The sequence below is a fragment of the Carcharodon carcharias genome, chromosome 2 (assembly GCF_017639515.1).
Source record: "Carcharodon carcharias isolate sCarCar2 chromosome 2, sCarCar2.pri, whole genome shotgun sequence".
NCBI lineage: Eukaryota > Metazoa > Chordata > Chondrichthyes > Lamniformes > Lamnidae > Carcharodon > Carcharodon carcharias.
In genome coordinates, this window is record NC_054468.1 from 117,254,620 (window position 1) to 117,281,061 (window position 26,442).

General features: G+C 41.4%; 1 protein-coding gene across 3 annotated transcripts in view; it reads right to left on the reverse strand.

The window, feature by feature from the left end:
* esf1 (ESF1, nucleolar pre-rRNA processing protein, homolog (S. cerevisiae)) overlaps positions 1-26,442 on the reverse strand; it is a 64,590-nt gene that overhangs the window by 37,432 nt on the left and 716 nt on the right. For 2 of the 3 annotated variants that reach the window (XM_041212191.1, XM_041212185.1), the window contains exons 2-9: positions 25,955-26,197; positions 24,886-25,635; positions 19,547-19,842; positions 19,250-19,363; positions 13,375-13,490; positions 5,809-5,961; positions 4,262-4,376; positions 604-766 (exon numbers count right to left, since the gene is read on the reverse strand). In XM_041212191.1, coding sequence (XP_041068125.1) covers positions 604-766; positions 4,262-4,376; positions 5,809-5,961; positions 13,375-13,490; positions 19,250-19,363; positions 19,547-19,842; positions 24,886-25,609 — 1,681 coding nt within the window. In that variant the 5' untranslated portion in view covers positions 25,610-25,635; positions 25,955-26,197. The remainder of the gene's footprint in view (positions 1-603; positions 767-4,261; positions 4,377-5,808; positions 5,962-13,374; positions 13,491-19,249; positions 19,364-19,546; positions 19,843-24,885; positions 25,636-25,954; positions 26,198-26,442) is intronic. The other variant, XM_041212200.1, reaches the window with a different exon arrangement.

Genomic DNA, 26,442 nt, shown 5'->3' on the forward strand with positions numbered 1-26,442 from the left:
TGGATCAAATCTGGAAAGTGATGCTTAAACCAATGGGAGCAATGGACTCAGGGGAGACAGCTCAGAAGCTAGAGAAAAAATAAGTGGGAAGAGCAATAGCAAATTAAATTTGATGCCATCAAATATCAAGCACTGCACTAAAGAATAAAAATGAACAATACATGTTCTCCGTGAATGGCACTGAAGTAGCCAAAGACAAAGTTGAAAGAAAGCTAGATGTCTTAATTAATGTTTACCACATAGAATTACAACTTCAAAATGCAGAAGCAAGGTTTCCCATTAGGATGTGCACATGCCATTAAGCGGTCACAATTAACACAGTAACCAAATCTTCAAACATGATTCACTCACTGACCTTATGACAAAATACCACTTTCTATTTTACAATTCCAATACTATCACAGAACTGTAGGGATAGAACTCTTCTATGCTTTTTAGAGCCAAAGTAGATGACTTTACATTGAAATGTGGGGCTGAAAAATACATGGTGTAGCACATTTATTGAGGGCCAAAGGTAAGGGAGAGGTGGGCACAAACACATTCCTAGAGTACCATTGCTTTCCAAAGATCCTGAACCTCCCCACGCCACAAATCCACCTTCACCTTGCTCTTGCTCCTTTTCTTCCTCCACATCTGCTTCTTCATCTTCCTCACTCGAAGAAGCTAAGTATGCTTTGAAATCCATTTCCTCAATCTCATCCTTTTTAAATCGTTTCGTCAAGGTAGTGACACGCTCATGGTCAGTCTCATCCCATGTCAGCTCCGCCTACAAGAAACAAAATCAAGGTTGATTTCTGACCAAGAGGACAGGGTCAACCCTTTTGAAGCAATAGCCTTATAACAGATTGTCATATTATGTTGATGACTTTTGCCTGTACTGTCTGGAGGTCATAGGCAAGATAAAATTTAAAAATTGAATGGAGGGATTGGTATAGAGACCCATTGCTGTTTCTACTTTACATTCAATCCAATGCAAATGATGCTTACGCTTGTCCTTGTATTCTAGTCCTTTAGATATAAAGGCCTGCGTTTCATTAACCTTCCTGGTTACTTTCTGTTCCTGTTTATGACATTTTAACGCTTCATGTATATGGGCCCATAAGTCTCTTCAGATTTCTACTGTTTTTGGCTTTTCATCATTTAGGAAATACTCTGTTCTATCCTTTTAGATCCAAACTGGATGACCTCACATTGAAATCCATTTGACAAAGTTTTACCCATTCACTTAATCTAGTAATATCTTAGTAGTTTTATGCTTCCATTTACAGTGCTTACGACACTGCCTATCTCTGCGTCATTGGCATATGTGGCTTTCTAATCCCATCATCTAAGTCGTTAATAAATATGGTGAATAGTTGAGGTCCCAACACAATGGGACATTATTTGTCACATCCTGCCAATTACAGCACCTGCCCATTATCCCCACTCTCTGCCTCTTGTCACTCAGCCAATTTCCAAACTGTCAATGATTTGCCTTCAATTTCACGAGCTTCAGCTTTAGCTAACAGTTTCTTATGAGGGACTTTATTCAGTGCCTTCTGAAAGTTCATATAAACAGCATCCATAGACATTCATTTATCCACTACTTTAGTCTCTCTAAATGTCCTAGTCACTTCTTCAAACAATTTAATCAGGTTTGTTTGGCATGATCCAATCACAATTACAAATCCAATCTGGCTCTCTCTGATGAGCTGAAAATTTTCAAGATGTTCAGTGACTCTGTCCTTAATTACAGCCTCTAGTAATTTCCTGACAATAGATGTTAGGCTAGTTTGTCTATAATTCCCTGGTTTTCCCCCCTCACCTTTTTTTAAATAGTAAAGTGACAAGCGCAAATTTCTAATCTAAAGGAATGGTTCCATTCATGAAAATATAATAATTTTCATAATATTGTGATGTATTGTAAAAGCATGTTAATAGTGGGGGTTTGGATTAGTTTCTTTGTGTGTGTGGCGGGGGGGGCGGATTTAAATGAATTGGAGACAACTGGTCTGGAGGTTTTTGAGTCATCAAAAAGGAAGCTCGATTTGAAATGCTAAATACTTAAATATGGCTGAAGTTTTAGAATGTGAGGTGTAAGGAAGATTTGCATTTTTAGATAAACCAAAGTAGTTTAAATTTCAAAGAGCTGGTAAGATGTTACGCCTAGCCAGAAGAAGCTAAGCTAAACAGTGTTTATTTTTGCTAAACGTTATTGTAAAATTAGTACCATGAAAAATTTATATTATGAGAAAAGTAAAGTTGCAAAAACATACGGGAATAATGGAATTTGCATTAAAAAGGAGAAACATGTATAAAGGAGATGAGGCAATGCATAAGAGGAGAAGGCATTCTAAGAGTTAACACAAGTGTGAAAAGCCTCCAGCCTCCGTGCATCAAGTTGCTGTGTACAGGAATTGAAGTGGAGAAAACTCGCTTTGAATTCGACTGTCCACAGTATTGTGTGGCTTTACCTGAGTCTGTTTAAATATATTTGTTTTTACTGTTGCCTTAACGGGAGTGTAACTGGAAGCCAGATTAATTAGGTGTTTTAAGAGTTATTACAGTAGTAATTTGTAGACCTTTGTATGCGCTTGAAATCTTTTCTTTTGTTAATAAATGTTTAATTTGGTTTTCTAAAAACCTCTGAAGTAGTGATAGTCTTATTACTTCTGAATTCAGGACATGCATCTTGAAATAAAATACAAATTGCAAAACAGTTGTGACCGCGTGATCAAGTTTCCCTTGTGGATTTGATCCGCCTGGCAGACAACACCTGCCATGTCATAACAGTTCCCGAATCGAGAGAACTTTGCAAGATTATAGATAAAGTTACAATACTCTCACCTACTTCCTTTAAAACCCTGGGATGGGGATCTGTCACTCTTTGGTGTCATCATTTTCTTCAGTCTTGTTATTTTATGTTAATCCTGGTGAGTCACAGAATCACACAGTGCAGAAGAGGCCCATCGAGTCTGCATTGATTGATAAAGGCAAGTGTCCCGTATGCCTTTTTCACCCCACTAACATGCCCCTCTGCCTTCAGAGATTTATGGGCACACACACCAAGGTCCCTTTGTTCCTCAGAACTTCCTAGTGTCATGCCGTTCATTGAACACTTCCCTGTTAAATTACTCCCTCCAAAGTGTATCACCTCAAGTCCCTGTACTTGATTTATTAGGAAGGTTCATTGCAGATTCAGTAGGGATGAACCAGGAACGAGGGAATACAAATACAAAGACAGACTTAAAAACTAGATCTTTTTTGTTACAGCAACATAGAACACAGGCTGGCATGGAAGATTTTAAAAATGAAAGCATAGGACATGTTGGATAGAAACATATCGTCTCCAGTAGTTGAGGAGTGAAGAAGAGGGGGCTGTAGACACAAGATTAAATAGAAGTGACTTAGCGCAAAGGGCATGGGAAACTTTATACAACAAGTTGTGAGACTATAGAATTCAATTCTAGGGTTAGAAGTTGACACAAACGATTTCTACACTCAAGATTAGATTTAATATGTGGCTGAAGGAAAAGAAATTGTGGTGATATGAAAACAGGGTGGGCAAATGTGATTCCTTTGCTGATAAAGAGGGTAAATGCCGATACAGACTGGTTGGACTAAATAACTGTTTCCATTTGTAACTACGTTTCATATATAGGATGTTAGCATGAATAAGTAGGGTCTAATACATCATGTGATTTATCCAGAACGAATAATTACATTCCATACTTAGGTAATTATCATATATTGATTCGCCTCTAACTCCAGCTAATGCATATATAAATCCACATTGTGAATAGCTGGGTGATTTATAGGTAACAAACAAATAAAAGCATTAATAATTCTGTGCCAGAAAATTATTTTAAAAATGAGACACAAGTTAAATCCTTCAGACGCATCATTACCAACTCCATTTCTAAAGAAAAACAATTTTGTTTTGGCATATCAAAATGATAAAAGCTGCATGAAATCTGCCCAGTTGCACGCTCCATTTTTTCATCTGGACTATGTTATGCAATTTTCTGAGTCCAAGATGTTTTCTTCAAAAACTTGTTTAAATTGATGCATGTAGGAATGTGGAAAGCAAAAATTACATTGAGTCTTAACTGTTACCATAGAGACTTTATTTATTACTTCAAACTGATCTAATTTGATTTTTATAAATTCCAAGTTCACAGTTTATGAAATGGACGATACACTGAATATAAACACATGACCTGTGTTGTTTATAAGATGACCTGTGTTGTTTATAAGATTACACGCAAATGCTTTTAATTACCTTTGATGTGCCGAGTGCTGTTGATGTGAAATATTTTGGTTTGTATGCTGCCAAATCCACATCTGCAGCAACATCCTTTGGCTCATCTTCAAATGTTAGTTCATCTGGGATAAACCTGGGTAATAATACAAACCCAAACAAACCTCTTTCACACACATAAATCTTCCATTCCTTGCTGACAACACTAACTGTCGCAATATAATTAGAATATGTTATTTAGCTACCAAGAAACAATAAGCTGTTACTCAAAAAATATCTACAATTAAGTAAACTCACTTCACGTTAATGGGTTAAAATGGCAAAGGAAAGTGCGACAGACAATTCAATTATAACTAACATTGCTACCATTATTTCAGTAACAATAATACAAGTTGGTGCACGAACATCTGTTAAAAATTGCATTAACATCTGTCCAAATAGAGCTTTAATTAATTGACATGGGACAGCTGAAGTGAAGAGCGAGGAGCAACTGTCGTCACTGTTTTGTGCACTTCACACACACTCGCGCTCATTCATTATTGCAAATTAGATCCATATCCACAAGTAAAAGATTTACTATCTAGTGGCCCACCAACACTGTCTAGGCTCAACACAAAAGAATGGCCACCAGGGAACCTAATAAAGGGCAACTGTTGCTTGTGAATTGTACCTCAGCACAAGCCATCAGTTCACATAGGCAGCAAACAGAAGCAGAAAATGCAAAACCGAAAGAACGACTGAAATTAAAGGTGGTCAAATACAGAACAGGCTGCATGTCTTGAGCAGACTTAAAGCTCCATGTGTCCACACTACAGAGCAGCAATCTGATAGAAAAATGAACTATATTAACCCAAACAGCACAGCATTTGTCAAAGGAAACCATGCTCAAACAGTATTGTGCAGCCGATCAAGTCAGATCACATTGTGTCCAGTGACTAACAGCCCTGTGGGTGTAACTACACCACTTGGACTGCAGCAGTTCAAGAAGGCATCTTGCCATCACCTTCTCAAGGGGCAATTAGGGATGGGCAATAAATGCTGGCCCAGATCCCATGAATGAATGAATATAAAAAAAAGTGTAAAGCAAATGTAGAACCAATGTCACGAAGGTCTTCATACGTGTGGCATGGGAATATGGATTGAGATGGAGGTGAATACTGTAATTACTCATAAAACTGGCCGATTATTGCCCAAGAATCAACTCTCTCTCCAAATTGAAGGGAATAAGTGATGTGTTGCCAAGTAAATTCCATGTTATGTCTAATATTAGGTCAAATTTGATTTCAGGTCAACTGGGCCAGACTGCCACCGGGGAAAATCAGCACTCACTCCAAATTGGAGGAGTGTAGATTTGCACTGCATTCTAAATTCCCAGTCATTTTTAGAGCTGCTGGTTATCTGGTTCCTGCTAAATGGTCTCCATTTGTTCAGTACAGCCCTGCTGCCCCACAGTATTTATTTACCAATGCCAACTAGAAGTTGCTGGCTGACCCTTACAGGTTCACTCACACGATTATGTTTTGCTGTTTGCAAGCCAAAGAAATAGAAATTCAACATCTTTACTTCACCTGAGATCCAGAAAAGAACAGCTGCTCTCAAACTCCATCCCATCACATTCTTCATAAAGCTTATTCGCAGTTTCAGGAGAATCACAGTCCACCACTGCATAGTAATACTTCAGCCGTTTGAATTGGTGCTCTCGCACTTTTTCCCTGATAACTCTATGAAGAAAAGCAAAGCTGGTTAAAAAGAAACCCAAAATACTCATTGTAAAATGTGCATTTAAATGTCCTAAATGTGCATCACTGCAAAATGATTCCCAATTCTCTCAGTATAACTACTATTGCAAAGCCAACATTTTAAAAGTTATCTTCTGGGTTTTTAAATGTTAAAAAAATGTCAGCAGAGCAATTAATGAATGGAATTTTACACTTTAGCTTTATGAAAGAGCTGTCCACCTGGCCCTTACCTGTCCTTTCTGATTTCAAATAAATATTTATCCTCTTCCCTTTGAAAAACCATTTTGAATTCTGCTTCCACCTATGTTTCTGGTACGAAGTTCTATAGCCTTAGTAGCTCTCTGCATTAAAAAATAACCTTACCTCTCCCACCATACATTTGGTGATAATCTTAAATTTATACCTCTAGTTATTAACATGCTGGAATAGCTTCTTTCTTATTGACTTTGTTAAAACCACTGATAATTTTGAGCACTAGCAGATCTCCTCTTAACCCTTCTTTGTTTCAGTGTAAAACTCCCCAGTTTTCGTATTTATAATTAAAACTTCTTGTCCCTGGTTCTCATCGGGGATCAGTCTCTTCTGCACCTTGTTCATGTACTTGACATCTTTCCAAAAGTGATAGACCTAAAACAGGGCAGAAATAGTCTAAATGCCTAACCGATGACTTGAATAGGTTCTGCATTATTTCTTTGGTTTTGTACTCAATGCTCCTATTTATAAAATCTAGGGTCCTGTATGCTTTTGTTTTATCTCCTACTCAAAGATTTGTCTGCTCTCACTACCAAGTCCCTCAGTTTCACTACTTATGCAACCCACCAATACTACACACTGAACTGAGATTTTGTCAACCTTTTTATTCTTGCACGTAACTTGGGTGTCACTGGTTAGACCAGCATTTGCTGCCCATTTCTATTGCCCTCGAGAATATGATGAAAACGTAAGCTGCCTTCTTGAACCGCAGCAGTTCATGTGGTTAGGTACACCCTCAGTGCTGTCAGGAAGGGAGTTCCAGGATTTTGACCCAGTGACAATGGAGGAATGACGATATATTGCCAAGTCAGGATAGTGTGTGTCTTGGAGGGGAACTTGCAGGTGGTGGCGTTCCCATGTATCTGCTGCCCTTGTCCTTGTCGTGGGAGAGGTCGCAGGTTTGGAAGGTTGTTATTTTTATTTATTCGTTCATGTGATGTGGGTGTCGCTGGTAAGGCCAGCGCTTGTTGCCCATCCCTAACTACCCTTGATCTGAGTGGCTTATAGGCCATTTCAGAGGGTAGTTAAGAGTCAGCCACATTACTTAGAATCTGCAGTCACCTAGGCCAGACCAAGTAAGGGTGGGAAAACCAGATCGGTTTGATAATTTCAGCATGTCAACTCCCTCAGTTGCTAAGTTTAGAAACCTTTGAACTCTTAACTACTCAATCATGCCATCAGCACCCACTACTTCGAAATTTGGCATTCTTACATCTGTCCTAATGGACTTGATGATAAGCTTGGACAGCATGTCTCCTTTTACAGCAACACTCTATTAAAGCAATGATCAATATCACTTGTAATTCTTTGTATTTAAAGTATCTCTGATGGTCACCATTACTGAGACTAGCTTTCAACTCCAGATTTTTATTCATTGAATTTAAATTCCACCAGCTGCCGTGGTGGGATTTGCACCCATTTCCCCAGAGCATTAGCCTGGGCCTCTGAATTACTAGGTCAGTTACATTACCACTGCACCATCATCTCCCCCAAAGGAGGAGGAGCCTTCGTGAACCTGTATTTCAGTATGCTCACAAAGACCTCTGCTATAAGACAGTGTACTGATGGCATATATTGTTGTATAGCTTGGCATCAGTAGCTCCAAAGACAGATATCACTTTTACAGGTACCTGCAGTACAACTGCAACATGCAATTTATTTAGCCTAAGGGTATTACACGCTGCCCAATAGGATTTTTGGGAACAAGATGTAATATGCTGACAGAGTCATCTCACTAATAGGACTACACACAATAATCAAACAATTTCAAAAAGCTAAAATCCTTTTCTTCTGCCCTGTGTCGTCACCACTGTTGACAGATAAACATGCTTCTGATATTGGTGATTTTACAAAAGGAAAAATGGTAAGGGTGCTGAATTAACACTGGTAAAGATTGCAGGAATCCTGGGATGATTTAGCATGTTAACTCCCTCAGTTGCTAAGTTTAGAGACCTTTGAACTCTTAACTACTCAATCATGCCATCACCACCCACTACTTCGAAATTTGATATTCATGCATCAGTCCTAATTGGCTTGATGATAAGCTTGGACAGCATGTCTCCTTTTATAACAACACTCTATTAAAGCAATTGAATAAAATGATCAGTATCACTTGTAATTCTTTGTATTTAAAGTATCTCTGATGGTCAGGTGCATGTTAATATTGCTTATTGCCAAAACACATGCATAAATTGAAATTACTTTAAGAAGCCAATTTTCTTCACAAAGTATCTGTTGACATACTTGAGTATCGGTTGACATGACAGACTTGTGTCTTAGAACCCATGATGAGTTTCCATTCAGCCTATGTCCAAGGAACCAGTGAGAAAAGGAATATATTAGAGGGAATGTTGCTACAGGCAATTTCAGTGTTAGCCAACTCATCTTGATACCGGCTGTCTGATTATCCTCTTGGGTGATGTAACAAGTACAAATAAATAATTAAATACTAAAGGACACACGGGAGAAAAATATCCTGCAAGAAGACTGGGAAATAATTGCTATGTGCTGGTCTGCCCCCTGATGGACATTGAGTGCAATTTGGATTTTTGGACAAACACTTTTTAGATCCAAAACAAAAACAGAATTACCTGGAAAAACTCAGCAGGTCTGGCAGCATCGGCGGAGAAGAAAAGAGTTGACGTTTCGAGTCCTCATGAACCTTTCGAGACGTCAACTCTTTTCTTCTCCGCCGATGCTGCCAGACCTGCTGAGTTTTTCCAGGTAATTCTGTTTTTGTTTTGGATTTCCTGCATCCGCAGTTTTTTGTTTTTATAACTTTTTAGATCCACTTTTGTACATTCACCGTTCCAAGAATTTTTTTTAGTCGCAAATAGGGAATTATGCATACGAGGGAATTGGCAAACTTGATATTATGACTGGTAAATCAACCATCTAGTCTTGGGCAGTTATTTAATATAAATATTACAACAATGAGCATTTATATATTGTACAAAAACATCCAACGGATTGTTTTCAAAAAGACAAGTTGACACTGAGCCACATAAGGAGATATGACATAAGAACATACAATTTAGGAACAGGAGTAGGCCATTCGACCCCTCCAGCCTGCCCTGCCATTTGATAAGATCATGGCTGATCTGATTGTGGTCTCAACTCCATTTTCCTGTGTACCCCCCCAACCCGGGTGCCTCCATAATCCTTGATGCCCTTGTCAAGCAAGAATCTATCTAACTCTGCCTTGAATATATTCAATGATCTGGCCTCCAATGCTTTCTGGTGAGGAAAATTTCACAACTGATGACCCTTAGGAAAAAAAAACCTCCTCATCTCTGTCTTAAGTGGGAGACCCCTTAATGTTAAAAATGTGTCCCCTAATTCTAGTGTCTCCTACCAGGATAAACATCCTCTCAGCATCCAACCTGTTAACTTCCCTCAGGGTCTTATCTATTTCAATAAGATCACTTCTCGTTCTCTAAAATCCAACAGTTACAGGCCCAAACAATTCAACCTTTCCTCACAAAATAATCTCTCCAACCCAGGAATTAGTCGAGTGAACCTTCTCTGAATGAGTTCGAATGTTATTATATGTTCCCTCAAGTAAGAGCAGCAAAACTGTACACAGTACTCCAGATGCGGCCTCACTAATATCCTACACAATTGTAGCAAAACCTCCCCACTTTTATATTCCATTCCCCTTGCAATAAATGCCAATATGCCATTTGCCTTCCTAATCACTGCTGTACCTGCATGCTAACTTTTTGTGATTCAACTTTTTACAATTTATATAAATGACTTGGATGAAGGGACCGAAGGAATGGTTGCTAAATTTGGCAACACAAAGATAGGTAGGAAAGTAAATTGTGAGGAGGACATTAAGAGGTTACAAAGTGACAGAGATAGGTTAAGTGAGCGGGCAAAGATCTGGCTAATGGAGTATAATGTGGGCAAATGTGAAATTGTTCATTTTGGCAGAAAAAATAAAAAAGATTACCTAAATGGTGAGAGATTGCAGTGCTCTGAGATTCAGAGGGATCTGGGTGTCCTAAATCATAAAAGGTGCATAAATCACAAAAGGTTAGTAAGCTGGTAATTAGGAAAGCTAATAGAATGTTATCATTTGTGAGGGGAATTGATTACAAAAGGGGGTTATGCTTCAATTGCACAGGACCTTGGCGAGATCATATCTGCAGTATTGTGTACAGTACTGATCTCCTTATTTAAAGACATTAATGCATTAGAAGCAATTCAGAGAAGGTTTACTAGACTAATACCAGGAATGGGCAGGTTGTCTTATGGAAAGGCTGGACATGTTAGGCTTGTATCCATCGGAATTTAGAAGAGTAAGAGGCGTCCTAATTGAAACCTTTAAGATCCTGAGGGGTCCTAACAGAGTGGATGTGGAGAGGATGCTTCCTCTTGTGGGAGATTCTAGAACTAAGGGTCAATGTTTAAAAATAAGGGGTTGCTCATTTAAGACAGAGATGAGGAGAAATTTTTCTCTGGAGGGTTGTGAGTCTTTGAAACTCTCTTCCTGGAAAGGCAGTGCAAGCAGAGTATTTGAATATTTTTAAGGCAGAGCTAGATAGATTCTTGATTAACAAGTGGGTGAAAGGTTATCGGGGATAGGCAGAAATGTGGGATTGAGGTTCCATTCAGATCAGCCATGATCTTAATGTCTCATTGAATAGTGGTGCAGACTCAAGGAGCTGAGTGGCCTACTCCTGCTCCTAATTCATATGTTCATATGTACCAGGGCATCCAGATTCCTCTGCAGAGTTTTGCAATCTTTTACCATTTAAACAATATACTGCTTCTCTACTCTTCCTGTCAAAATGGACAAGTTCACATTTTCCCACATTATATAAAAAGTAAAAGGGTGGTAAAAGGAGGAGTGACCAGGAGGCTGATTAGGGACCAAAACTGAGATTTATGCATACAACCAGAAGGCAAAGCTGAGGTATTAAATGAATACTTTGCATCTGTCTTTTCCAAGGAAGAAGATCTATCCAGGCCATGGTGAGAGAGGAGGTAATTCAGACACAGAAAGGGTTTTGCTTTAAAATTGATAAAGAGGTGGTATTGGATAGGCTGCCTGTACTTAAAAGTTGATAACCCACCAAGATTGGATGAGATGCATCCAAAGATACTGAGGGAAGTGAGAGTGGAAATTGCAGAGGCACTGGCCATAATTTTTCAGTCTTCCTTAGCCTCAGGGGTGGTGCCAAAGGACTGGAGAATTGCAATTGTTACACCCTTGTCAAAAAAGGGTGTAAAAATAAGCCCATCAACTACAGGTCAGTCATTTTAACTTTGGTGGCGGGGAGATTTCTAGAAAAAATAATTCCAGACAAAATTAGGAGTCACTGGACAAATGCAAGTTAATTAAGGAAAACCAGCACAGATTTCTTCAGGGAAAATCATATTTAATTAACTTGCCGGAGTTTTTTGAAGCGGTGACAGCAAAGTTGGATGAGGGCAGTGTTGTTGATGTGGTGTACATGGACTTCCAGAAGGCATTTGATACAGTGCCACACAACAGACTTGTGAGCAAAGTTACAGCTCATCGAATAACAGGGAAAGTAGCAACATGGATATGAAATTGGCAGAGAAGTAAATTGGCAGAGAAGTAATGGTTAATGGATGTTCTCTGGGCTGGAGGAAGGTTTGCCATGGAGTTCCCCAGGAGTCAGTGTTGGGACCCTTGCTTTTCCTGATATACATTTATTATTTAGAGCTTGGTATACAGGTAACAATTTCAAAATCTGTGGATGATATGAAACTTGGAAGCATTGTGAACTGTGAGAAGGATAGTGTAGAACTTCAAAAGATCATAGAGAAGTTGGTGGAGTGGGCAGACAGTTGGCAGATGAAGTTCAATGCAGAGAAATGTGAAATGTTTGTTTTTGGTAGGAAGAACATGGAGAGACAATATAGAGGATATAACTCTAAGGGGGGTGTAGGAGCAGAGGGACCTGGGTGTATATGTGCATAAGTCATTGAAGGTGGCAGGACAGGTGGAGAGTGCAGTTAAAAAAAGCATACAGTGTCCGAGACTTATAGGGCACGGAGTACAAGAGCAAGGCGGTCATGTTGAACTTGCATAAGAATTAAAAACAAAAAAACTGCGGATGCTGGAAATCCAAAACAAAAACAGAATTACCTGGAAAAACTCAGCAGGTCCGGCAGCATCGGTGGCGAAGAAGAGTTGACGTTTCGAGTCCTCGTGACCCTTCAACAAAATTGTTCCAGAAACTTCAGTTCTGTTGAAGGGTCATGAGGACTCAAAACGTCAACTCTTTTCTTCTCCGCCGATGCTGCCAGACCTGCTGAGTTTTTCCAGGTAACTTTGCATAAGAATTAGACTGTTATGTGAAAAGGAAGAATATGCAGGGTTACGGGGAGGAAGGCAAGAGAATGGCACAAAGTAAATTGCTTATTTGGAGAGCTGGTGCATACACGATGGGCCAAATGGCTTCCTTCTGTGCTGCAACAATTCTGTGATTCTCTGATTATATGCCATCTGCCAATGTTTTGCCTACTCACTTAATCTATCTAAATCCCTTTGTAGATTCCGTGTCCTCCTCACAATTTAGTCTCCTACCTATTTTTGTGTCATCATCAAATTTAGCAATCATACATTCAGTCCCTTCATCCAAGCCATTTATATAGATTGTAAATAACTGTGGCCCCAGCACTGATCCCTGTGGCACTCCACAGGTTACAGCTTGCCAGCCCATAAATTATCCATTTATCCCTACTCTCAGCTTTCTGTTAGCTAACCAATCCTCTATCCATGGTAATATGTTATCCCCGACACCATGAGCCCTTATTTTGTGTAGTAACCGTTGATGCGACACCTCATCAAGCACTGGTGTTAACTGTATCAATTGAAGGTAAGTATTGAAGGTGGAAGGGCATTGATTGGATAGCTACTAGAACACATATAAAGAGATATTTACTGACAAAAGAGTTGAGAGGAGTCAGGAGATATATTCCTGTCATGTTTCACTCCGAATAAATCTATCCCAAGTAAAAATTGGCTTTGGATTCTTCATTCACCAACTGGCTATCAGGAGCATAACAATTATGGCAGGTGACCAAAAGATTAGTCAAAGTGGTAGATTTAAAGGAGCTTCTTAAAGGAGGAGCGAGAAGTGGAGTCCACCAAATGATAATTACCTTTGTTCTTCAGTGTCTTCATCAGCATCTTCTGGTAAATTTTTGTCTAGCAACTCTACAGGTCCACACAATTCCTCTTCTTTCATCTTTTTCTTTCCAAATTCTGACGGGTAGATCTAAAGTAAGCATATTGGCCAATTTTTAAATTATTCTCAGTTACATGTTATGTGTTCCCAGTGGATAAATGATATTCTTTAAAAACTAGCTTTTTGGGAAGATCCAAGTTCAAGCCTAATGTGTGTTTTTAACTAAGGGTGTGTTTAGTCACCTCTGCTGGAGAAAAGAATGGTCATTCCTTTCATCAGTCAAAATACAAAATGAAACAAGGCTATTTGTCACAACCAGTCATTGTTGGCTTTTATCCTCCAGTTGAGTGATTGTCTTAATCCCATGGTTTCATTCTTTTTCCATATTATGTTATTCCCCTCTTCTTCAAAGACCCATCTAAAGCTATCCTTCAATGTTGGAACGCCATCTGCTTCAATTGTTAACTCCAGTCGTGCAATCCACAGCCTTTACACTCTTACATAAAAGCCTCTCCTGCTAGTGGTCCTAAATCTTTTCCATTTAAAATATTGGATCAATCATTTCACGCAATTTATGAACTTGTTGCTGTAAGTAGTGAACATCACAATTTTAAAATTATATCTACAGCACCCTCTGCTGGATTAAAGCCCAGAAACTCTGTTCTCATTGTAGATAATCCTTTCACCAACAAGGACTTCAGAATTTAGTGGTAATATACAAAAGAAGGAGGGATAATGAGACTTCACCACCCTAAGAAATTAGGTTTCTCTTTTTTTATTGTTAAATCACACCCAAATCTGTCAATATTTATAAATTAAAAGATTTTTAGGTTATTATGGAATACATGGAGTGTACATTTAGTCAGTTGAACATTATTGTGACTTCTGCACCCCTTTAAATAAAACATACAAAGGAGGTTCCAAAATCTCCAACTGAAGACGCACTCCAGACAGTTGTTCTCCACCGGTCTAGGAGGTAAGGTGTTGAACAGAAATGAGTCATTCTGTGTAGAAAAAGGAAATGTTACCAAGAATGTGGCATACCATCTAAAATGGCCATCCGTGGTCTGGAAGACGGCAACACCAGGAGCTGCCATGTGGTCAAACACACCCAAAATATTTTGCCCACTCATCCATCCAAATGGTGGTGGTCGACATGAAAACTTCCAAATGCTAAACTGGTGTAAACCACTGGTTAGACCGGAGCTAGAATACTGCATCAATTTCAAGCATCACTGTTTAGCACATCAAGGGCCTGGAGTGGATGCAGAAGAGACTTGCTAGGATTATACCAAGGATGAACGACTTCAGTCATGTGGAGAGATTAGAGAATCTGTGGCTGTCCTTCTTAAAGCAGAGAAAGAGGTTTAATAGAAATGTTTAGAATTACGAAAGGGTTTTAGTAAATAAGGAAAAACGGTCGCCACTGGCAGAAAGGTCAGTAATCAGAGAACACAAATTTAAGAACCAGTGGAGAATTCAGGTTTTTTTTTAAATGCAGCAAGGTGTTATAATCTGGAACATGCTGCCTGAAAGGGTGTTGTGAGCAGATTCAACAGTAACATGCAAAAAGGAATTGGATTAATACTTAAGAGAATTACAGAATAGTTACAGCACAGAAGGAGGCCAATCAGCCTGTTCTGTCCGTGCCAGCTCTCCATAAAAGCTAGTCCCACTCACCCACTTTTTCCTTGTAGCCCTGCACATTATCTGAATAAAAACAATTATCCAATTTACTTTTGAAAGCCACAATTGAATCTTCCTCCACCACACTCTGAGGCAGTGCATTCCAAATCCTAACCACTCGCTGCAGAAAATAAAGATTTTCTTCATGTTGCCTTTGGTTCTTTTGTTGTTTACTTTAAAAACATTTACAAGGCTATGGGGAAAGAGCAGGGAAGTGGGATTGATTAGATAGCTCTTTCAAAGATCTGGCATGGGCGCGAAGACTGAATGGTTTCTTTCGGTGCTGCGGACAATATGATTCATTCAAAAAGGTAATATAATTATCAGCATGCAAGCCAACATTTTAGTGTATGAATGGATATTTGCTTACTCCCTTTATTCTGAAGATGCACAATGTCATCAGAACTCTCCCAATCAGCACCTATAATTTCAATTTTAAAAGAATGTATATGTTGCTTAGCAGTAGTTCTTTTAATTATTCCAATACACGACTCTAACTATTCTTGACTATCAAAATAACCTTACTCTGCTCTCCAAATTCTTTTACCTGTGCATGTGTCACAAACGTAAGAGGTGAGGTGAGAGTGATTGCCCTTGAAATCAAGGCATCATTTGAAAGGCATCTTGAAGCCCTAGCAAAACTGGTCAATGGAAATCAGGAGGAAAACTCTCCACCAGTTGCAGTCAGAGCTAGCAGAAAGGAAGATAGTCATGGTTGTTGGAGGTCAATCATCTCAGCCCCAGGTCATCACTGCAGGAGTTCCTCAGGGTAGTGCCCTAGGCCCAAACATCTTCAGCTGCTTCATCAATGACCTCCCCTCCATCATAAGGTCAGAAATGGGGATATGCGCTGATGATTCCACATTGCTCAACATCATTTGTGACTCCTCAAACACTGAAGCAGTCAGTGTCCATATGCAGCAAAACCTGAGCAACATTCAGGCTTGGGCTCTAAAGTGGTAAGTAACATTCATGCCACACAAGTCCAGGCAATGACCATCTCCAACAGAAGAGAACATAACCATCTCCCCATGACATTCAGTGGCATTACCACCACTGAATCCCCAATCAACATCCTAGGTATTAACAAAGACCAGAAACTGAGCTGGACCATCCATATAAATACTGTGGTTACCAAAGCAGGTCTATGCCGGGAATTCAGAGATGAGTAACTCACCCCCTGACTCTCCAAAACCTGTCCACCATCTACAAGGCACAAGTCAGGAGTGTGATGGAAAATTCCCCACTTTCCTGGATGAGTGCAGTTCCAACAACATTTGAGAAGCTTGACACCATCCAGGATAAAGCAGCGCGCTTGATTGGAACCCCATCTACCAGCTTAAACATTCACTCCCTCCATCACCGATGCACAGTGGCAGCAGTATGCACTATTTACAAGATGCACTGCAACAACTCACCAAAGCTCCTTCGACAGCACATTCCAATCCCATGACCTCTATCACCTAGAAGGACAATGGCAACAAATACATAGGAACACCACCACCTGCCAATTCCCCCATCCAAGTCACACACCATCCTGACTTGGAACTGTTCCTTCACTGTCACTGGGTCAAAATCCTGGAACTCCCTTCCTAACAGCTCTGTGGGCACCAAGGGCAGGATTTTCCGGTCAGCGAGCGAGGGGCAGGATCACCAACGCGTAAAATGATGCGCGGTGACGTCAGGCAGAACTCCCGACGTCACTGTGCCCCATTTAAATTTTCAGGTAGACAGGGGCTCAGCAAAATCAGCTGTGCACCCGTCGACCTGTCAATGGCCAATTGAGGCCATTGACAGAGTAATTAAACTAACTAATGGACCTGCCTATGTAACCTTAAGGTTGGCGGGCAGGCCAGAAGCCCAGGCAGGAATTAGAAAAAGCATGAAACCTCATCCAAGGGCAGGATGAGGTTTCATGTAGGTTTTTAAGAATTTAATTAAAGTTTTTCAAAAAGTTATGGACATGTCACAACTCGTGACAGTGTCACATGAGGGGACATGTCAGGGATTTTTTTTTCTCTATTTTTAATATTTTTTACTGTAGAGCTGATCTCCCCGAGGCAGCACTTAGCCTCAGGGAGATGAGTGCGCTCTTTCATGCGCATGTGTGAAAGAGCGCACTTCCAGGTTTAGGGACCCCCCTGCCGCCCCACCCCCCCCTTGCCGCACAGGGAGCGCACAGTGCTTCCATGCGGACGTCAAGCTGGGCGGGCCAATTAAGGCCCGCCACGTAAAATGGCGCCACACCCCCAATCGGGGGCACTGATCAGAGGCACGCCTGTGCGCGTCCGCACTTCAATTGCGCCCCCGACTGGGGGTAAAATCCTGCCGCACATGAGCTGCAGCGGTTCAAGAAGCCGGCTCAACACAACCTTTTCGAGGGCAATTAGAGATGGGCAAAAAATGCTGGCCCAGCTGGGGATGTCCACATACCATGAAAGAATAAAACAAACTAAAAATAAGATCATTCCTTAGGGAGAAACCAGAAAATAACATTGTGGGAGTTCAAAGATCGTAACTCCTAAATGTTAATTAGTGGCATACATAAGACAAAGCCACACACCAACTTATGTCACCCAACCACAATTATGCAGAGGGAGGAGACTGCTGAGTTATCGTAGATGTCTGACAATGTAAAGTAACTTCCTCGTGTTCGAGATCTTTAGCAAAGATCCACCACTGTCTCTGCACTAGTGACACCAAGTTAAATACTTCCATGAATTTTCTCCTAGCTTTGTTCAACAAAAATGCCATAGTGACACTCCAAAGCCATGATGATGTCCAAGATACATCTATATCACAGAAATTTGAGGACACGAGCCAGCCTTAGCCCAATGCTCCACACTAACCACTCTAGCCTCTTGTTCCCATCCTTTCTAAAACAGTGTGACTTGCACTTAATTTGATCACAAAAATAACCACAAACAACTCCGTCAAAATTTATGTACCCATTTCTTTCCCTGCCCAATTTTTAAAATAAACATTTTCTCCTGAATTCTATTCCATTTGTCAGTCCATGTTCCCCAAAGACAAAAATCTGCTTCCCATGCCTCTGATTATAATGCTCCTGGCTGGTGAGGAGATTGGAAAGAGCAATGAAATTATGCCAGGAATTGTGACATTTAAAGTAATCCCAAATTCCACCATTACCAATGTAGACAGTTAGATTACCAATATGCAAACACCTTTTCAAATCATTTTTAACTTGCTAGGAGAAGCAGTTTAACATTTACATTTTGTTAAAGTTGCTTTAACTTAAATATTGGGAAGACTGAAGTCATTATTTTTGGTATCTTCTCCAAACTCCGTTCCTGAGCGATCAACTCCATCCCTCTCCGTGGCAACAATCTGAGATTAAGCCAATCTGTTCGAATCTTGGTGTTGCATTTGATCATGAGATAAGTGTCCAACCTCATATTCATGCCATCACTAGGGGCTGCCTGTTTCCATCTCCATAACATGGCCTAAATTCACCCATCTTAGCTCATCTGCGGCCGAAACCCTAATCCATGCCTTCATTACCCCCAGACTCAACAATTAAAATGCACTCCTGGTTGGTTTCCCACAGTCTAACTCCATAAACTTGAGGTCATCCAAAACTCTGCTGCCCATGTCTTATCTCATGCCAAGTCATGTTCCCCCCATCACCCCTGTGCTCACTGACCTACATTAGCTCCCAGTCAGGCAACACCTTGATTTTAAAATTCTCATCCTTGATTTTGAATCCCTCTAGGGCCTCACCCCTCTCTATCTCTGTAATCTCCTCCAGCCCCACAACCCTCCGAGATATCTGCGCTCCTCTAATTCTGGCCTCTTCTGCATCCCAGATTTTAATCACTCCATCATTGGCAGCTGTGCCTTCATTTGCCTAAGCCCTAAGCTCGTGAATTCCCTCCATAAGCCTCTCAAACTCGCTTCCCTCGTTTAAGACACTCCTGAAACCTTTTTGACCAAGCTTTTGCTCATCTGACCTAATATCTCCTTATGTGGCTCAGCGTTATAGTTTGTTTTATAATGCTCCTGTGAATCTCCTTGGGATATTGTATTATGTTAACGAGCTATTTAAGTATAAGTTGTCCTTGGAGTTAAATCACAATGTGGAGAGGGGGAGGTGGTTAAAAACAACTAGTGAAAAAAGAATGGAAAAGTTTAAAAACACTCACCTTCACAGACAACACAGCACCTCCTTGAGGGATGAAAGAATTAAATAACACCAACAGGTCATTTGCTTTTATTTTATCCCAGTCAATGTTGCAAACTGCTAATCGTCGAGACACCTATCAAGTAAAACAGGATGAGTGTTATTTAAAGCTTGTGAAGACTCCCAACTTTTCAAATTATTTTATAGAATTTAATGATTCAAAAATTAGATATGATCTAGATATGATCTTAAAATCTCAATATTTTTATTTACAGCCTATGAGAACAAATGAAACAAAAACAACAATTCCAGGATGTACCGTATCTCCACGTGGAGCATCCTGAGCCAGCTCTCCCCAGCCATGTTCAATTTCTGGGTCCTTTGATGATAGGTCAAGATATTCATCTTCATCAGAGCTTGTTTCAACATTCCCTTTCCCTCTGGCTAAGTCTGGCCCACTGTCACTGTCTTCCGTGGTTAATTCCTCATCATCTTCACTGTTTCCTGTTTCTTCATCTTCCTCCTCCTGGCTCTGGCTACCTGACCCTGAAGATTCTTGCTCAAACCAGCTGTCTTCGGCGTGATCACTGTCACCTTGACAGGTGCCATTGCTTTCTGAAATACCAAAACAATTACACAAGTATTTAATTGGAGGCATTTTCGTTTTCCGTTTCAACAGAGCTAAGTTCCGGACAGCTGTTTAAAAAACAATGTGAAAGGAAGCACGCAGAACATCGATAGGGAAAGCTGGTAGCACACAGCTGACAAGTCAGAAAACAGAGTCAATGTTTTAGGTTGAGACCATAAGACGTAGGAGCAGAAATTAGGCCTTTTGGCCCATCGAGTCTGCACCACCATTCAATCTTGGCTGATAAGTTTCTCAACACCATTCTCCCGTCTTCTCCCCGTAACCTTTGATCCCCTTACCAATCAAGAACCTATCTATCTCGCTCTTAAATACACTCAATGACCTGGCCTCCACAGCCTTCTGTGGCAATGAATTCCATAGATTCACCATTCTCTGGCTAAAGAAGTTTCTCCTCATTTCTGTTCTAAAAGGTCTTCCCTTTACTCTTGAGGCTGTGCCCTTGGGTCCTAGTCTTTCCTACTAATGGAAACATCTTCCCCACGTCCACTCTATCCAGGTCTTTCAGTATTCTGTAAGTTTCAATCAGATCCCCCCGTATCCTTCTAAACTCCATCGAATATAGACCCAGAGTCCTCAAACGTTCCTCAGATGTTAAGCCTTTCATTCCTGGGATTGTTCTCGTGAACCTCCTCGGGACCCTCTCCAGGGCCAGCACATCCTTCCTGAGATACGGTGTCCAAAATTGCTCACAATATTCTAAATGTGGTCTGACCAGAGCCTTATAAAGCCTCAGCAGCACATCCCTGCTTTTATATTCTAGTCCTCTCGTAATAAATGACAACATTGTATTTGCCTTCCTAACTACCGACTCAACCTGCAAGTTAACCTTAAAAGAATCCTAGACTAGGACACCCAAATCCCTTTGCACTCCAGATTTCTGAATTCTCTCCCCATTTAGAAAATAGTCTATGCCTCTATTCTTCCTACCAAAGTGCATGACCCTACACTTGCCCACGTTGTATTCCATCTGCCACTTCTTTGCCCATTCTCCGAACCTGTCCAAATCCTTCTGCAGCCTCCCCACCTCCACAATACTACCTGTCCCTCCACCTATCTTTGTATCATCTGCAAATTCAGCCAGGATGCCCTCAGTTTCTTCATCTAGATCATTAATGTATAAAGTGAAAAGTTGTGGTCCCAACACTGAGCCCTGCGGAACTCCAATAGTCATCGGCCGCCATCCTGAGAAGGACCCATTTTTCCACACTCTCTGCCTCCTGCCAGACAGCCAATCTTCTATCCATGCTTGTACCTTGCCTCTAATACCATGGGCTCTTAACTTACTCCTGTGCGGCACCTTGTGGGAGGGGGTTGAGGTGTTGGGGGTGATGGAGGAGTGGACCAGGGTGTCCCAGAGGGAACAATCCCTGCGGAATGCTGCCAGGGGGCTGAAGGGAAGGTGTGTTTGATGGTGGCATCATACTGGAGTTGGCAGAAATGGCAGAGGATGATCCTTTGAACGCAGAGGCTGGTAGGGTGATGAGAGGACAAGGGTTCTGGGAGGGAGAGGAAGGTGTGAGGGTGGATGCACGGGAGATGGGCCGGACATGGCTGAGGGCCCTGTCAACCACCATGGTGGGAATCCTCGGTTAAGGAAGAAGGAAGACATGTCAGAATATTGGAAAGTAGCATCATCAGAACAGATGCTACGGAGGCGAAGGAACTAAGAGAATGGGATAGAGTCCTTACAGAAAGCGGGGTGTGAGGAGCTGTAGTCGAGGTAGCTGTGGGAGTCGGTAGGCTTGTAATGAATATTGTTGGACAATCTATCACCAGAGATAGAGACAGAGAGGTCAAGGAAGGGAAGGGAAGTGTCAGTGATGGACCATGTGAAAATGATGGAGGGGTGGCAATTGGAAGCAAAATTATTCCAGGTCCAGACAAGAGCAGGAAGCGGCACCGAAGCAGTCATCGATGTACCAGAGAAAGAGTTGTGGGAGGGGGCCTGAGTAGGACTGGAACAAGGAATGTCCACATATCCCTTGAAGAGACAGGCATAACTGGGGCCCATGTGGGTACCCATAGCCACATCTTTTATTTGGAGGAAGTGAGACGAGTTTAAGGAGAAATTGTTCAGTGAGAGAATAAGTTCAGCCAGACAGAGAGTGGCAGTGGATGGGGATTGTTTAGACCCCTTCGAGGAAGAAGTGGAGAGCCCTCAGACCGTCCCGGTGGGGGATGGAGGTGTAGAGGGATTGGACGTCCATGGTGAAGAGGAGGCAGTTCGGGCCAGGCAACTGGAATTCGTTGATATGACGTAGGGTGTCAGTGGAATCGCGGATGTAGGTATGAAGAGACTGGACAAGGGGAGAGAGAATGGAGTCAAGATAGCAAGAAACAAGTTCCGTGTGGCAGGAACAGGCTGACATGATTGGTCTGCTGGGACAGTTCTGTTTGTGGATTCTGGGGAGGAGGTAGAAATGGGCTGTCCGACGTTGGGAGATTATGAGGTTGGAAGCCGTAGAGGGAAGATCTCCCGAGGAGATGAAGTCAGTGACAGTCCTGGAAACAATGACTTGATGTTCAGTGGTGGGGTTCTGGTCCAGGGGGAGGTAGGATGAAGTGTCTGCGAGTTGATGCTCGCCTCTGCAAGGTAGAGGTCAGTGTGCCAGACAACAACAGGACCACCCTTGTCAGCAGTTTTGATGACAAAGTCAGGGCTGGACCTGAGAGAGTCAACAAGTTCAGAAAGAGACAGGTTACAGTGGGAGAGAGGAGCAGAGAAATTGAGACGACTGATGTCACGCCAACAGTTCTCAATGAAAAGATCAAGAAGCAGGTAAGAATCCAGAGGGAGGGGTCCAGGTAGAGGGAGAATATTGGAGGCAGGTAAAAGGATCCTTTTAACGGGGAGAGGACTCCTGCCCAAAGAAGTGAGCACAGAGACGAAGGCAGCGGAAGAAGAGTTCAGCATCGTGCAGAGCCCGAAATTCATTGAGGTGAGAGCGTAAGGGTATGAAGCTGAGTCCTTTGCTGAGCACTGAATGTTCAGCATCAGAGAGGGAAAGGTCAGGGGGTATGGTGAATACACGGCCGGGGCTGGGATTGGAAGACGGGATGGGGTCAGAGGGACGGGCAATACAAGTTGTTGTAGTATCAGAACTCTCTGCTCTTCTTCAAATAGGATCCCAAGATCTCTTTTTTTGTTCTTTAACAGGACATGGGTATTGCTGGCAAGGCCAGCATTTTTATTGCCCGTCCCCAATTGCCCTTGAGAAGATGGTGTGCGCTGCCTTATTGAACTACTGCAGTCCATGTGGTGTTGGTACACTCACAGTGCTGTTAGGGAGGGAGTTTCAGGACTTTGACCTAGCGACAGTGAAGGAACGGCGACAAAGTTCCAAGTCAGGATGCTGTTTGGCTTGGAGGAGAATTCCAGCTGGTGGTTGCCCATGCACCTGCTGTCCTTGTCCTTCAAGGTGAGAGGTTGTGGGAGCCTTGGTGAGTTGCTGAAGTGCATTTTGTAGATGGTACACACTGTTGCCACTCAGCTTTGGTGGTGGAGGGAGTGGATGTTGAAGGTGGTAGATGGAGTGCCAAACAAGCGCGCTGCTCTGTCCTGGATGGTATCGATCTTCTTGAATGTTATGGGAGCTGCAGGCTCCAGGCAAGTGGGGAGTATTCCATCACACTGCTGACTTGTGCCTTGTAGATGGTGAACAGGCTTTGGTGAGTCAAGAGGTGAGTTACTCTCTGCAGAATTCCCAGCCTAGGACCTCCTCTTGTAGCGTGTTGTTTATATGGCTGGTCCAGTTCAGTTTCTGGTCAATAGTAACTCCTATGATGTTGGCAGTAGGGGATTCAGTGATGGTAATGCTATTGAATGTCAAGGGGAGATTCAATCTTACCTCTATGGGAGCAGATAAATGTCAGATCTGAAAGACAGCACCTCCAACAATGCTGCACTCCCTTATTACTGCACTGGATTGTCAGGCTAGAATATGCCCTCAGCTCTGTAGTGGGGCATAAATTTACAATCTTCTGACTTACAGCTATAAGTGCTACCAACTCAATCAAGCTAAAACTCGTAACCAAGTCTGAATCAAAACCGCTGAATTCAAAGCTGTTGGAGGAAACAGAAAGGAAATTGATGCCAATAGTTAATCCAAGGAAACTAACAGCAAACAGAATTTAAGTTTCAAACTCAAAGCAAAAAGATAGTTGACCACTTTTACACACTTTAGGGACTATATATTGGCCTTGGAGGGAATGCAGTGTAGAGTTACCAGGAGCAGGCTCGAGGGGTCAAGTGGCCTACTCCTGCTCCTAATTCGTATGTTCGATACCTGGATTCCATAGGTCAAATTACAAGGAGAGATTACACAAACTAGGATTGTATTCCCTGGAATTGAGAAGGTTAAGGGGTGATTTGATCAAAGTTTTCAACATATTAAGGGCAAGAGAGAGCGACAGAAACGATTTCCACTGGCTGGAGAATCTAGGACTAGAAGATAGAGTCTAAAAATTATTGCCAGACCTTTCAGGAGTGAAATTAATAAACACAAAGGCTGGCAGAAGTTTGAAACTCTCTTCCGCAAACAGCAATTGATGTTTGATCAATTATTAATTTGGAATCTGAGATTGACAGATTTTGTTAACCAATAGAACACTACAGCACAGAAAAACAGGCCATTCAGCCCTTCTAATCTGTGCTGAAATATTATTCCGCTAGTCCCATTGACCTGCACCCAGTCCATAACCCTCCAATGTTAAGAAATACATGGCAACGGGCTTGCAGAGCTACGGCCTCCATCTGTGCCTACGTTCAAAAATATCGTTCAATAGGTGAAGAATAATAAGAATATTAAATGTTTGCATAAGCGACAACAGCATACATTTTACGTACTAGGATGAAGTTTCAAATGAAAAATGTGAACAAACAAATGAAACGAACTGATACATCTAGGAATGTATGATGCTTGGGGGATTTATTTTTGCAGAGGGCCGGTCTCAAGCTCAATGAGGGGAATGGAAGTAAAAAAAGGATAAAATCCAAGAAAGTTACATACCTAATTCAATTTCATCTTCTGAAGTTTTCAGACTTGTCAAACTACTTTCTTGAATCCTTGCATCTAATTGTTTCATTTTATCTTGATTTCTGTTGATAACTTTCTTCATTTGTTTCTTCTGGGTGGAAATAGATTTCTGTTGCTTTGCACTCGTTTGCTCCATTTCTTCATCGCTGCTTTTAGAACTATCATCTTTTATTATGCCCACTTCACCTGCTGTACTTTTAAGCTTTTCCTTTTTAACAGGAGTCTTGTTAGAGACTTGAACAAGATCGTCAATCAACTCCTCAGTTTCCAATTCTTTCCCTGTTTTTTGTCTTGCCACCCCACCCACATCAGACTTTAAAAATCTCTCCTGCTTTCTCTTCTTTTTGACAAATGAGCTGTCTTTTGCATCTACGTCAGGACCGCTTTTTTCTTTCTGTTTCAATTTTTTCCCCATCCCTTTCCTTTTCTTCTTTTTGCCTTCGCTTTCACCCAGGTCAGAGTCGTCGGAGTCCAAGTCATAAAATCGCTTCAGGTCCTCTGTGGTACTGTGGTTGATTGGCCTTCCTCTCTTATCCATTGTGTAATTCAGTTTGAACTTCTTGTCGTGAAACATTCCCTGAAATCTTTTATCAATCTTGATCTTGCGTTCCTTATCGGGCATTTCCCAGAACCTGGGGTCCGTCATCACCTGACTGAAGCGTCCATCGTTCAGAATTTCCTGCGATCTTGATGCCATTTTTACCCAAACTTTTGACAAAAAAACTGCAACAAAAAAAAACAACTTTTAATAAAAAGAGTAATCAAGAGTCCCACAAAGACCACAGTTTAAATACATAAATTAAAAGTGAAGTGGTTGTGCTGTGCTTTAGGGGCAGGGATTTTCCAAATTACGCTTTCTGAAAATGTTCTTGAGGAATAAGCATTTTCTTTAATCCTTATAGAACCTTTCATGATATTCCAACTAAGGACAAGCACCTACCGCCAAGCCTTTGCCTATTCAGACCCTTGATCTAATAAAATCGTATGCAAAAAATATTATTTACAGACAAGTAACCTCTTCATGTTTGCAGTGCCCCATTACCTTTGGAACCTGCCTTGTGTGGAATCACTGGCGTAAAGTTGGCCTTCCACCACTCAGTCCATGGATTGGTGGACTGGAATACCTACTGCAGAGGTCCAGTTTGTAATGCTTCAATATCCAAGATGCCAAAAGTAGCTTCACACATTACTGTGATGTTTATAGAAAGTTAGCTTTTGAAAATGCCACGACAACATTTGCAAAAAAACGGGCCTCTTGACAAATGTCTCACTGTTTTTCGTTGATCTACGAGAGGAAAAAAATAAATAACAACCATCTATCAATGCTAACAAAAACTGGTCGTCAGTAATTGCTCTGAAAACCAAATACTTCCCAAAATTGGAAATCTGAAATATAAACAGAAAATGCTGGAAATACTCAGCAAATCAGGTGTGGGGAGAGAAACACACCTTCCCAGTTCTGATAAAAGATCAACAGGAAATATTAACTCTGTTTCTCTCTCCATCAACGTTGCCTATCCTGCTGAAAGT